A 14,017-nucleotide genomic window follows, 5' to 3' on the forward strand; every position below is an offset into this window, starting at 1 on the left:
AAGCTAGGTCAGAAAGATGTGAAATTTAATTTATTTTGATTTTTAAATTTGCAACCGGTGATGTATTTTTAATGTTACTTTTAGATATTAGAATTTTGTCAGCTTTTAATTCGAATTTGATGTGATTTTTTAGACCATTCAGATTGAGTTCTATTTCAAGGCATTTCGAATTATATATGTATTGTTTTACCGTGAGTAATATCAAGTTATCCAAGTTGAACTTTGTATATTTATTTATTTGTTTGCCAAAGATAAATTATTTTATACTAAATCGAAGATTTTTTGCAATAGTCACTTACACGCGACGCGTTATTCGGAAGTTTAGAGATTTTTTTAGAATATTTACCTCGGACTGCGTCCTCGGTTAATATATCTTTTCTAGGGTTGGTAAATCCAGGTATCTACCTCAGTCAAAGGCTATAATTGAATAATATGAAAAAGAACTGAAACCACATGATATATTGTTGATTCCAATTGCAAATTGCAAAACTTTCCACAAATGAAATTTATTACATTTAATCAAAAAGAAACAAGAGAATACCAGAGTGTTAACAAAAACGCAAATTAAACTCAAAATGGATGAAACTTATTCTACAACGAAATAAAAATCCGCACAGAGACACGTAATAGCGTAAGGAGAACAACGAGAGAAATCGTGATCAATGGGAGGTAACTCATTTTTGTTACTAAAACTGCGCTCGTGTGTAATAATGGGAGGTCACTCCTGCTGTTTTACTACCTTTTTGCTGCGATATTAGTATACAAGTTAGCAATTAATATATATATATATTCATTTAAACAATGCTATATATATTCTTATATCAACCAGAGGGGCGTGCATTGATTTATTTATGTGAAAAATGGTTGTGGGTATCTCATATAATGATTTTTTTACCAATAAGTAAAGCGATCCACGCCCCTTTTGATAGTTTTGTTTAATTGATAAACGGAAATATTACACCCTTTTAAATCTTAAGAGTTTTGATACAACTCAGCTTTGTAATTATTGCAGAATAGCATCAGAGGTATTATCATTGTCAAAGGCGAAACACTTTGAAAACATTAATTAATATCATACTGCAAAAGACATTTTACTGACAGATCACTCAGGTATGGTTTTCTAAATTACAACGCAAGGCAGTAGATATAAACAATTGAACCGTAAATAAAATACAATGTAACAAATGCGTCTAGGGCGGTATCGCCAACTCACTATGGGTGCAATTGTTAACAATCGACATAGCAATTTTCATCATTTTCCTCTCCCATTATTTAAGACACTGTTGGGTTGTCTATGAATGTTGCTATTGATGCCAGTAATGTTATGTATCATAGTCCTCGAAATTCTAACAGTTACACTTATACTCAAGTACTCAAGATCTCTGCAACCCTGGAATATGCTATGCCAAAATCAAAGGCACATAATTGATCGTTTAACTGTTTTCAGATACTGAGCGAGCGCTAGTCTGATACCTTTCCTTTGAAGAGTACAGAGGAGAGACACCAAACTTCGTTGCTGGGAAATTTTACCGTTACGGTGCCACGCGATTTTTTTTGTTGTTCATCAAAGCGTCAAACTGGTCTGCTTACACACGACCGGATTTTTAAAATCATCTAGAATTTCTGGCTATCCTACAGTTTTCCGTAGAATTGCACTATATTTTTGCTGGTGTTGGTAATTAATCCTTATTAATATTAAAAGTTACACGACGGGCACACGTATAGTCTGTAAATGTATACGTACATGTCAGACAGGAGTTCACAGAGTACACATTCTATACAATTTCGCATGCAAAACCTAATTTGTCTGTGTACAAGGGATGTCAGCGAAAGTAGCGTGATACAGAGCGACGCAGTTTTCATCACGGGTACCGATTGGTTCATTTGGCCCCCAATTGGTTGTTAGGTTAGCGCCGCTACTCCATAGAAACACATTTTCAGTTTCCTCATCTATGGCGCCTACATAGTAGACTCCGTCAGCTGAAAAAAGGATAGAAAAATAGCAAAATCAGAATTGGTTTCGTTGATTATTTTTTCAATTTTACTTATATATAACGTGCATTATTATGTGATGGATTAGGGGACATATTATTCAGATATAATTCACTAGGTTTTCACACACAATCATTCATACCATGGGCCTCTTCGTTTATATAAAAATGCGGAACAACCGGTTTGTTCCTTTTTAAATGTATCATTTTCGTTTATAAGTCCTAGCAGATCAGATATGCAAATGTGAATGCAGGCCTTGCAAGGCTTTGTCAAGGAGCGCATGCAAACATCATCATATAATTAAGTCCGACCTTATTTCGTCAACGAACAACTTTGGTCCAATCGGTTCAACCGTTTAGATCGCGATAAATGAAAACGGCCCACGAGTCTGCATGGTACACGGATAGACAATGTTGGATTTCATTGTACAAAAGATGATGAGAATTTACCCATTCACCTAAGTTTACTTATTCACATACCTTGGTAGTCAGACAGTCCTGTGACGTAATTCAGCTTCTCATCCGTATCTAGGACGGCCAGTCTCTACCACAGAACGACTCCGCCTCAGCCTGTGGTTTCTGTATGTTTTTGAACAGCCCGTTATGCCATTCCAGTGGTGCATTATACATGAAACCACCAAACTGGCCTGAAATAGAATTCGTTGATGTTAATGATTGTTTTCACTATTTATTGGGGCATGATTTGTAAATGTTATTTTCATATCTCGTCCCATTCTCCTTTCTTTGTAGCAACTGTTTCTCTCTCTATGGGTGTATGACGATGATGATGATGATGGCAATATTTTGTTTTTGACGATGACTATAACAATGACGTTAGATGATAGTGTGTGCTGGTAATACATGTATGCCGTTGTTGTTGTTGTTGCTGTTGTTGTTGTTGTTACTGTTGTTGTTGCTGCTGCTGTTGTTGCTGTTGTTGCTTTTGTTGTTGTTGTTGCCGCTACTGCTGCTGTTGTTGCTGTTGTTGTTGTTGTTGCTGTTGTTGTTGTTGCTGCTGCTGCTGTTGTTCTTGTTGTTGCTGTTGTTGTTGCTGCTGCTGTTGTTGTTGCTGTTGTTGTTGTTGTTGTGGTTGCTGTTGTTGTTGTTGCTGCTGCTGTTGTTGTTGTTGCTGTTGTTGTTGCTGCTGCTGCTGCTGTTGCTGCTGTTGTTGTTGTTGTTGTTGTTGTTGTTGATGATGATGATGATGTTGTTGATGATATGATGATGATGATGATATAACATTACAAAAAAAACCCCAAAAAACCTCTCTCTCTCTCTCTCTCCCTCTCTTTCTCTTTCCGTCCTTTCCTTCTAATTATTGTTTCTTTTTGGCTCAGATGTTTTTAAATGAACAAAAGTAAACTTATTTCTCTTTTTTTAGATAAATTTCAGTTCTTGATGTTCATGGATAAATTAAGTTAGTATTCGTAACGTTCACCTTCATATATCTACCTTCCCATAGTTGAAATAATTATAATGAATGGCACTCAAACAAAATATTGCACTGAGTGTAAACATAATTCAATCATTTTCAGTCTGGATCACATTCTAATATAGCTTTATCGTTTAACATATACTAATTGATATATTGATCGCTAACATTTCCAGACGTCGTCGCTTTTCCCTGACAAAACAGAGTATACTTATTCATTAATTCTTATTTACTTGTACACATTTCAAACCCTGAACAGAATCTGTCACCAAGTCACATGTACAGTGTAAAGCAAACAGCAATTATCAGTACGTCACATAACACATAAGGCAATCTTCAAACACGAGTCGACAGACAACAGTAGAACCATACGCATACATCAGAATAGAAGCAAACACAGTACAAATGCCCCCAAATAAATAAAACGAATGAGATGCAGAACAAAATAGTATTTTTGCTGTGTGTCATTGATTTTCATCATAGTGGATACAGACACCAGGTCAAAATGACGACCGTTCTTCTCGATCCTTATCATACCGAAACTCTGACTCGCAAGCTTGTCCACAAACACATGTTCGTTTTAGTCGACACTGTGTTTTGAAACGGTGTTGGTTGACGGACAGTGCATAAAAGATAGCACGGACAGCAACTGTCACAGGACAAGGACATTTTAAATGAGAGTTTGTTAACCTCAATCTTATCCCTAAATCTGATTGGTCCACCGTTTAGCAAAATCAACATGACGGTGCTGACTTTCAGTCAGATAAAAGGTTTGACCTTTAAACTTATATCAGCAAACAGTTAGATAAACAGTAAACACTACAACTGGTGTCACTGGTCAGTTATAAAGCATTGAATGTTTAACGAGTATAACAGACATATGATACTTAGCCAACATACGTCTCCAGAGGTTGTGTCGTAGTACTCGTCTTCCTATCAAGACAGTTACATTCTCCGGTTCCACTGTTATATGAAGCTGCCTTACATTAAGACGTGTTCGAGCAGCTCGTGAGACAGGTAACCATAGATAACTCCGTAGTGGTCAACAGTGATGGTCCGGACGACCGGTCAGTGCCATCCACGTCCTCTAGCCAATCGAACGATTAAGAAGACGTCCCTCTCACTGAAATTTGAAGTCATTAATAATGACACTTGTAAACATAATTAAGCAGTTTGATGTTAAATCATCACAAATAAAAATTTACATAGTCTGAGTTGTGCACTTTTGAACATAGTAGCAGACGTTTCGGAGAAAGTTAAAAAGCTATTTTTTGTCCTTTATAAGGCAATATAACCCGATGGCAGTTTATAGATGTATCAATTTTGACAACCGTTTCAGGTAACAAATTTACATAAGTGTCACGACACTTGTTTTTGTTTCCTTTTCTATTTTATTAAACATGTACATCGGTGTATTGTCAAACAAAATTTGAATAAAACAAAGTTTAAACCAGTTTTGACAACCAATTTATACTTAAATCCGTCAATATTTAATGTTAAATATTGAAGAAATGCAACAACAGCGGCTTGTATCATCCAGCAATATCCAACGTGATGAAATTGGCGTCGCGTTTTGAATTTGTCACAACCATTACGTACATGAATTATTTCATTTTGGGATCCACATAAAGCATTACATATTTTTTAATCCAACCCCACCGCTCAGAAAAAATGGTGAGTGTGATTTATGCAATTACGATATGCTTTTTGATTTCGTTTTATTACCAAAATTGCCAGTTAAATCTGTTGTCAACATTCGAAACCAAATGTTTTGTTATTCTCAATTTCTGCATGTCTTTAATGCTGAAAAAGTCCGAAAAATATCAAATATCAGACATTTTAGACAAGCTTCCTTGAATTTAAGAAATTTGTTTTTTTCTCAATATTCCACATTTTCGTTAATCAGTCAATATACTTACCATGTTGATATCTGGTGTTGATAAGGCAAACCAATGCTAGAATCTTCCTTACGATGTTCATTGCTCTAGTCTGATCTCAAGTGTTTAAGATACATATGCAAGACTACGCACATGTGTTTTTCTAGGTCCTGAATAGTTACACGATGCCGGTTACAAAGGGAGACAAGGTAAAGAAGTACAGTCTCACATAATTTATTGGTATGGTAACCACGGATAATAACTTTTGAAACGCTTTAAGACGACCTACGAAGTAGGTTGTTACGGTTCTTACTGTAGGGAAAACCCCGTTTTCTTTTGCTGAAAAAATAAGTCGGTCAATAAAAAAATAAATAAAAATACTATAAACGATCAGGTTGACAAGCCATTGTTGTCGTCCGCTTCTGTCAGTCGGAACTAGATTGTGGCGGCTCTTGCCAATTTTTCTAGAGAGGCCCCGAATAAGGAAAATATGATCGGGGAAACTTGAACGCGTGAGAGCGACATGATGTTTTATTGTCCCGTCATGTAACCCTTATCATCCAACTAGACACGCTGTTACAAAAGCTAGGTATGATGATACTAACTATTACAAGATCTGAAAACACGTATTCCTATGCACAGGCAACGTTAATCTGGTCAATTGTATGGGTAAAAACCCAGTTAGGATTTGATTTGGTAGTTTCAGTGAATCTCACTTGAGTAAAGCTTGTTATATCTATCCTTTTTATGTAGTACTTATTATTTCTACAATTGTGACATCACAAGGAAAAGTAAAATGACGTCATGAGTTGATGGCAATAGCGAAATTGACGATGTTATTTTTGTCTTAATGCAAAAATACAATTTACGATAGTTTGATTCAGTATATAATTAAAACATCTTAAACTCATCCTGACCATCATTCAATGAATTTCGTTATTGTGTAAATATGGTAGATTTTAGAAATCCGAAAAAAAACCCAATTTATTCAAATTATCTTAACGTTTAGAATCGGACGACATATATATATTTTTTTTTTTTTAAATTTAGTTCGACAGATCTGGGGGTCCAATTAGAGAATTGGTTACAATGAAAAAAAAGCAATATTGTAAAAAATAACAGATGAGGACATAAACCTGTTTTGTACTAAGAGAGATATTTGTGTATTACACAATTCATATCCATGAGAATTATTTAAAACACACCGTCTTTAAACGAGACTTGAAAGAAGACATATTACTTTAAAAGATGAGTCAAGTTCACAATAATTAAAAGTTTAAAGCTCCTATTTCCTCGGAGCTGAAATACAAATATTTTTACTAGGAGTGGACAGTAAAAGGGTCCATAGGCACATTTGAAAACCCCCATGGATATAAATATTGACGTGGCTTTTTAGAATTAATGATTAACCTTTCCATCCCTAGGTAAGTTTTGTAGACTCTACCATGCATTTATCTGGACAAGTCCATTATGGTCTACAGTGGTACAATTCATGAGTTTGCTTGATAGCTCTCATGCCACAGAATATGAAAATTGAATATGTTTTCGTTTCACGAAAAAGCTTATAGTTAAATAGTTATCAAATCTGGACTTTTGATTCTTTTCAATGTCATCTTGTTTTGTTTCACAATCTAACAGAAAATATCTACTACAATGTACTAGATAGCTTTACAAAAACAAAAAGTAATTATCATCAGCAAATTACAAGTAAAAAGGTTCAAAACTGCTGGAAAGTCATTTACAAAACTCAAGGTAGCTCGGGTCTTTCCTGTGGGTTTTTTCTGAGATAACAGAGAACAATGTCACCGGAAAGGCCATGGAAATGTAATTTACATAACATAAACTTAGGACTGACTTCGTCAAAAGCCTTTGCAAACATCGGTGTAAATAGTATGGACCTATTTTGTTATAATCAGTAAATCACATAAGATGTGTTACAGTAAGCACTTTGTTTAAAATTATATAAGTCTTTACATGTTTGCGGTTTTGTAAACGTCGAAAATTAACAGTCAATAAGTTTGGCTAAAGTCTTTGACAATATTGGAAATACTGACGATGGTCTATAGTTTGTAACACAGTTTTAGACTAGACTTAAAATGGAATCACATTTGTCCTTTTTGAAACAGCAGTGGTAAATATTATTGTACAAATGCCAGATGTATTGTCTTACCCACAACATGACCATGGGTTGCTTTATTTACCTGTACAGAGAAACAAGGAAGTACATGTATGTTAATAGAGGAACCATATTTTTCTTTACAAATAAATGAAGTGCTCCACGCTACACCAACGAGCCTTCTTTAAAGTATCATTTTGAATAGAAAGATCATTACTACAATTCAAATCTATGATTCTATGATTGTTGTCGGATTATCAAAAATTGATAATGTTAAAAAAACCTAAATCAAATTTAATAAAAAAGAAAAATACCAGAATGTCAACTGAGATATTATCATTGTCAGCGATTAAATCACATGGGAAAGAACATCAGATACACACAGATATGTATTTTCTATATTGCAATGCAAGGCAGTAGATATTAACGAATGAATCGTGAGATGATAACATTGTGTGTTAAGGGCGGTATCCCAACACACTGCTGGTGTAATTGTCAATAATCCACACTACTACTACTTTAATCGTCTCCCACTCCCACGATTCAAAACTTATGTTTTTGGTTGTCTTAATGCAAGTAAGATCAGCCAATACTATAAGCTCATCCTCGAAATTTCAGGAATTATACTATGACATGTTAGCTATTTGTTGCCTACAGATGAAAAGAACTGACCAAGAAATGAAAAGCTGATAACTGTCATTTAAAGATTAAAGGGAAGCGATAACCAAGTTCTAGTAAGGCACCAGGCATTGACTCCATCCATGCAGAAATGTTGAAAGCAGACCTGGACAATTCTTCCAAAGTAATTCATAACCTTTTTAGCAAGATCTGGAAAGAAGACAGTATTCCATCTGACTGGAGTAAAGGCCTTATAGTTAAACTACCCAAAAAAGGGGATTTACGAAATTGTGACAACTGGAGAGGCATAACACTCTTATCCATCCCAAGTAAAGTCTTTTGTAAGATCTTATTAAACAGAATAGAGGAAAGTCTAGACGCAAAACTAAGAGATGAGCAAGCTGGTTTGAGGAGAGGCAGAGGCTGCATAGATCAAATGTTCACGCTCCGAAACATCATCGAGCAATGCATTGAATGGAATACACCACTGTTCATAAATTTCATTGATTTTCGGAAAGCTTTAGAAAGCATACACAGAGACACACTTTTGAAAAAAGTCAAATCGTATGGTGTTCCAGAGAAAATATTGAACATGATAAAAGCCTTCTACAACAACTTTGAATGCAGCATCATCCATGGGAATTCCATCTCCAACTCCTTTGAAGTAAGATCAGGAGTAAGGTAAGGATGCATCTTGTCGCCCATACTGTTTTTATTGGCCATCGTCTGGATACAACGACTGACAACAGCAGGCAGAGGTTGGGGTATCCAGTGGACCATGTTTAATCAGCTGGAAGATCTGGACTTTGCTGATGATATTGCCGAATTATCAACTACATCTAACCACCTTCAAGGAAAAACCACCACACTAAACAACTATGCAAAACAGGTCGGCTTAAACATAAATGCTAAGAAGACAAAAGTTATGACCATCAACTCAAACAACCAAACACCCATTCTTATCAACAATACATCAATTGAGAATTCTGAGGATTTCATCTACCTTGGCAGTGTAATCAGCAAGGACAATGGAGCTGGAAAGGATATCAAAGCCAGACTTGCAAAAGCACGAGGAACTTTAGCACGACTTCAGCACATATGGAAGTCCAGCCAATACAGTCTTAAGACCAAACTAAAAATCTATAACAGCAATGTTAAATCTGTTCTTCTGTACGGGTTTGAATGCTGGAGAATAGAAGTTACTGATCTACAAAAAGTTGAAGCTTTTCACAACAGCTGTCTGAGAAGAATGCACAAGATATTTTGGCCAAAAAAGATCAAAAACGAAGAGCTTCTCAAAATAAGCAAAACAAAGAAAATAACAGCAGAGATCAAACAAAGACGATTTAGATGGCTAGGCCATGTATTGCGAATGCCACACGACCGCATTATAACGACAGCTTTTCATTGGACACCACCAGGAAAGAGAAAGCCAGGCAGACCACGCAACACTTGGCGAAGAACAGTAACATCAGAACTGCAAGAGATGGGTTACAGTTGGGGAAAAGCACAATCTATGGCAAAGGATAGACAGAAGTGGAGGCAGTTTGTTATGGCCTTATTTCCCACCGGGGACGTAGAGGATAGGTAGGTAGGTAGATAACCAAGTGCAAAGTCGGCTTATATTACCGTTACACTGCCACGCGATGATTTAATGCACATCAAAGGATCAAACTTCTCTATTTTTTATATCATCGACAAAAGTGCGCGTACACAGCCTTTGACGTCACGAGTGAGCGTAACCCCTTACATTTCGAAGTTGTAGTCATGTACATTCATGTTGATATATAATTGTCGTATACAGGAATAAATTTTCAATTCACTGGTGACATGTGACAAATTGTTTTAGCAAGGGATCTAATTTAATATACTTTAGAAATATTTGACCAATTTATTGTGTTTGAGTTATCTCCCTTTAATATTTTTGACTCGGGACGATATTATTTAAGTGGCTTGGACATGTCTTGCTATAATGAATGTCATCGTTTCAATTAATTAAGTCATGATGTCTCTTCAATTTGTTTCGCATATTCTGTTATTATCATTTGGCATTACCTTTGATTAGTCTTTCGTCATGGCATAATGATTGTTCAGGCTGATGTGTCATTTACTGTGTTCAAGTTGTGACACTTATCATTAGTAAGCATTGTCTTTATATAATATTTGCTGTTACAAAGTCTTAAGATGCACATACACAAACACCCCTTTAAGAAATAAATATCGGATCATCACAGTTTCCCGATAAATTTACTCCTTTTTTGCTTGTTTGAGGTTTAAGCCTTATAAACGTTAAAAGTATACTATAACGGTAACACAAAATACTCTGTAAAAGTTAATGTCAAACAAGAGTACTATTTCTACACAATTTCGCATGCAAAATTACAAAGGAATGCACACGAGATGTCAATGAAAGCAGAGTGATATATAGCAACACAGTTTTCGTCACGGTAACGGTTTGGTTCATTGGTATACCAATTGGTTGTAAGGTTAGCGCCGTTACTCCATACAAACATCCGTTCAGTTTCCTCATCCGTCGCGCCTACAAAGATGAATCTTCCAGCTAAAGAAAAAGGGGGGAAAAGAAATAGACAAAGTTAGATTCGTTGATTGGTTTTTGTTTGTTTTTGTTTTGTGTTCTCTGTTTGTTTGGGGTCGGGATGGATATGCAGTTATTTGAAATTTCATTTCTGATTGAAAACTGTCCGTACTCAGTTGTTGCTATTTCGATGCGTTGATACCAGTTTTGTTTTACAATGGCCAGATTATGATACATAATACGTGCCTCACTGAGTGATACATGTAAACATAAATATCCAAAGACAAATGGACAGATAATGTGGAAATAGTATACAGCTTTTGATTTCATTATGACATATGCCAGGTGTGCAACAATCGTATGGGAGTTTAACTCCTGGAATTCCGAGCATGCCATTTGAAAGTTGAAAGTTGAAATTGACATTGAACGGCATAAGTGTCATTTAAAGTACATTTCGGCCGTTATTCACATGTACATGTACCTTGGTAGTCAGACAGTCCTAAGACGTAATTCAGCTTCTCATCTGTATCTAGGACGGCCAATCTCCCCTCCAGAGTACCACAGAACGACTCCGCCTCAGCCTGTGTTTTCTTGATGTTTAGGAACAGGCCGATATGCCATTCCAGTTGTGCATTATACAAGAAACCATCAAAAAGGCCTGAAATTAAAAAAAAATAAGAAATTATTAAAATGTTTTCCACTATTGATGACTACACATATCTCTCTCTTTCTCGCACGCACAACGTTTCACTTACTCTGGTTGTTGATAGAGATCAATACGTTACGGTCTATGTCACTTGCTAATATAGTTTTATCGATCAATCGATGATCGATAATTATATTGATTGAAATTTTCCCAGACGTCTTTCATTTACAAAACAGGGTATTATTTTCATTATTCTTACTGCTCATTTTATTGTGTTGTGTTTTCCATTATTTTAAACCCCAAAAGGAATGTATTAAAGACGATGTCAGTACTTCAAAACGAGCAAACATACACCACATAGTCGATTCGATAGATTGCAAGTTGGCAAAAAAGACGTGTTCTTTAATAAAGATTGATGATGACTATTCCAACATTTTGCAAATATATCATTTCGCCCGAAATAGTGGTGCGGACTTTTTTTCCAATATAACGTTTTATTGAAAATAATAATCAGAAAATAGTTAGCTCAACAAAACACACTGCAACTGATATTACTCATACATTTTAAAGCTGTGTATGTAATACGGATATAAACAAAGATATGATACTGAGCTGTGTATACACTAAGCTGTGTATGTAATACGGATATAAACAAAGATATGATACTGAGACGTGTATACACTAAGCTGTGTATGTAAAACGGATATAAACAAAGATATGATACTGAGACGTGTATACACTAAGCTGTGTATGTAATACGGTATAAACAAATATATGATACTGAGCTGTGTATACACTAAGCTGTGTATGTAATACGGTTATAAACAAAGATATGATACTGATACGTGTATACACTATAAGCTGTGTAAGTAAAACGGATATAAACAAAGATATGATACTAAGCTGTGTATAAACTAAGCCGTGTATGTAAAACGGATATCAACAAAGATATGATACTGAGCTGTGTATACACTAAGCTGTGTATGTTATACGGTATAAACAAAGATATGATACTGAACCGTGTATACACTAAGCTGTGTATTTAATACGGATATAAACAAAGATATGATACAGAGCTGCGTATACACTAAGCTGTGTATGTAATAAGGATATAAACAAAGATATGATACTGAGCCGTGTATACACTAAGCTGTGTATGTAATTCGGATATAAGCAAAGATATGATACTGAGCTGGGTATACACTAAGCTGTGTATGTAATTCGGATATAAGCAAAGATATGATACTGAGCTGGGTATACACTAAGCTGTGTATGTAATTCGGATATAAGCAAAGATATGATACTGAGCTGGGTATACACTAAGCTGTGTATGTAATACGGATATAAACAAAGATATGATACTGAGACGTGTATACACTAAACTGTGTATGTAATACGGATATAAACAAATATATGATACTAAGCTGTGTATACACTAAGGTGTGTATGTAATACGGATATAAACAAAGATATGATACTGAGCTGCGTATACACTAAGCTGGGTATGTAATACGGTATAAACAAATATATGATACTGACCCGTGTATACACTAAGCTTTGTATGTAATACGGATATAAACAAAGCTATGATACTGAGCTGTGTATACACTAAGCTGTGTCTGTAATACGGATATAAACAAAGATATATTACTGAGACGTGTATACACTAAGCTGTGTATGTAATACGGATATGAACAAAGATATGATACTGAGCTGTGTATACACTAAGCTGTGTATGTAATACGGATATGAACAAAGATATAATACTGAGCTGTGAGTACATTAAGCTGTGTATGTAATACGGATATAAACAAAGCTATGATACTGAGCTGTGTATACACTAAGCTGTGTATGTAATACAGATATAAACAAAGATATGATACTGAGCTGTGTATACACTAAACTGTGTATGTAATACGGATATGAACAAAGATATAATACTGATCTGTGAGTACATTAAGCTGTGTATGTAATACGGATATAAACAAAGATATTATAGCAAACGTACGGTTCCAAAGGCGATTTCCAAGTTGTGACGTCATACCCGTCTTCCTTTCAAGACAGTTGCATACTCCGGTTCCATCGTTATATGTAGCTGCCTTACATTTGATAGTGTTCATGCAGCTCGTGAGACAGGCGATCAGGGATAGCTCGGTATTGGTCAACAGTGATGGTCCGTACAACTGGTCAGTGCCATCTACGTCCTCCAGCCAATCGGACGCTCTGGATGACGTCCCCCTCACTGAAATTTCAAGTGACTACATATGACACTTGTAAACATAATCAAGCAGTTAAATTTTTATTCATCCCATACAAATCTGTACAGTGTATCCGTTGTGGAATTCTAAACAAAGTAGCAGACGTTTCGTCCAAAGACGGAAAGATATTTTTTTGTCTGGTATCAAGCTTAATAAACAGTTTATAGATAAATTAATTTTGACAACCAATTTATATTGAAATCCTTACATATAAATATGTTATATATATTGGAGACAGGCAGCAACTGTGGCTGGAATCATCTAGCAATATCCAACGTTTTGGAAATGTTGTAATTTTTAAAATATTTTACAATCATCACATACATGAAAAAAATATTACATTACACATTTTCGACATTTAAATCAAACCTCACCTCTCAGGAAAACTGGTGAGTGTAATTTATAAAATTTCTATTTTAATGTTTTTAATTTCGTTTAATTACCGCGATTGCCTGTAAAAACCGTTTTCAACATTCGTAACTAAACATTTTGTTCACGAAAAAATGTTACTATCATTTACTGCATGCCAATTATACTCAATAA

At 35.3% G+C, this 14,017-nt stretch overlaps 1 protein-coding gene and 1 long non-coding RNA gene across 2 annotated transcripts; both read right to left on the reverse strand.

Moving 5' to 3' along the window:
* Nucleotides 1-819: 819 nt before the first annotated feature.
* Nucleotides 820-5,574, reverse strand: LOC110456663. Its single transcript, XR_002463612.1, has 4 exons — nucleotides 5,343-5,574; nucleotides 4,324-4,546; nucleotides 2,472-2,638; nucleotides 820-1,980 (listed from the first exon to the last, which is right to left on the reverse strand). It is a non-coding gene; the product is annotated as an uncharacterized LOC110456663 (long non-coding RNA).
* Nucleotides 5,575-10,391: 4,817 nt separating this feature from the next.
* On the reverse strand, nucleotides 10,392-13,299 carry LOC110456696 (C-type lectin domain family 4 member D-like). Its single transcript, XM_021507582.1, has 3 exons — nucleotides 13,225-13,299; nucleotides 11,052-11,228; nucleotides 10,392-10,594 (listed from the first exon to the last, which is right to left on the reverse strand). Exons 1-3 carry the CDS (start codon nucleotides 13,256-13,258, stop codon nucleotides 10,392-10,394), a joined length of 414 nt encoding a protein of 137 aa, XP_021363257.1. The 5' UTR covers nucleotides 13,259-13,299.
* Between the last annotated feature and the right edge of the window lie 718 nt (nucleotides 13,300-14,017).

Source organism: Mizuhopecten yessoensis, unplaced genomic scaffold (assembly GCF_002113885.1).
Source record: "Mizuhopecten yessoensis strain PY_sf001 unplaced genomic scaffold, ASM211388v2 scaffold1029, whole genome shotgun sequence".
Taxonomy (NCBI): domain Eukaryota; kingdom Metazoa; phylum Mollusca; class Bivalvia; order Pectinida; family Pectinidae; genus Mizuhopecten; species Mizuhopecten yessoensis.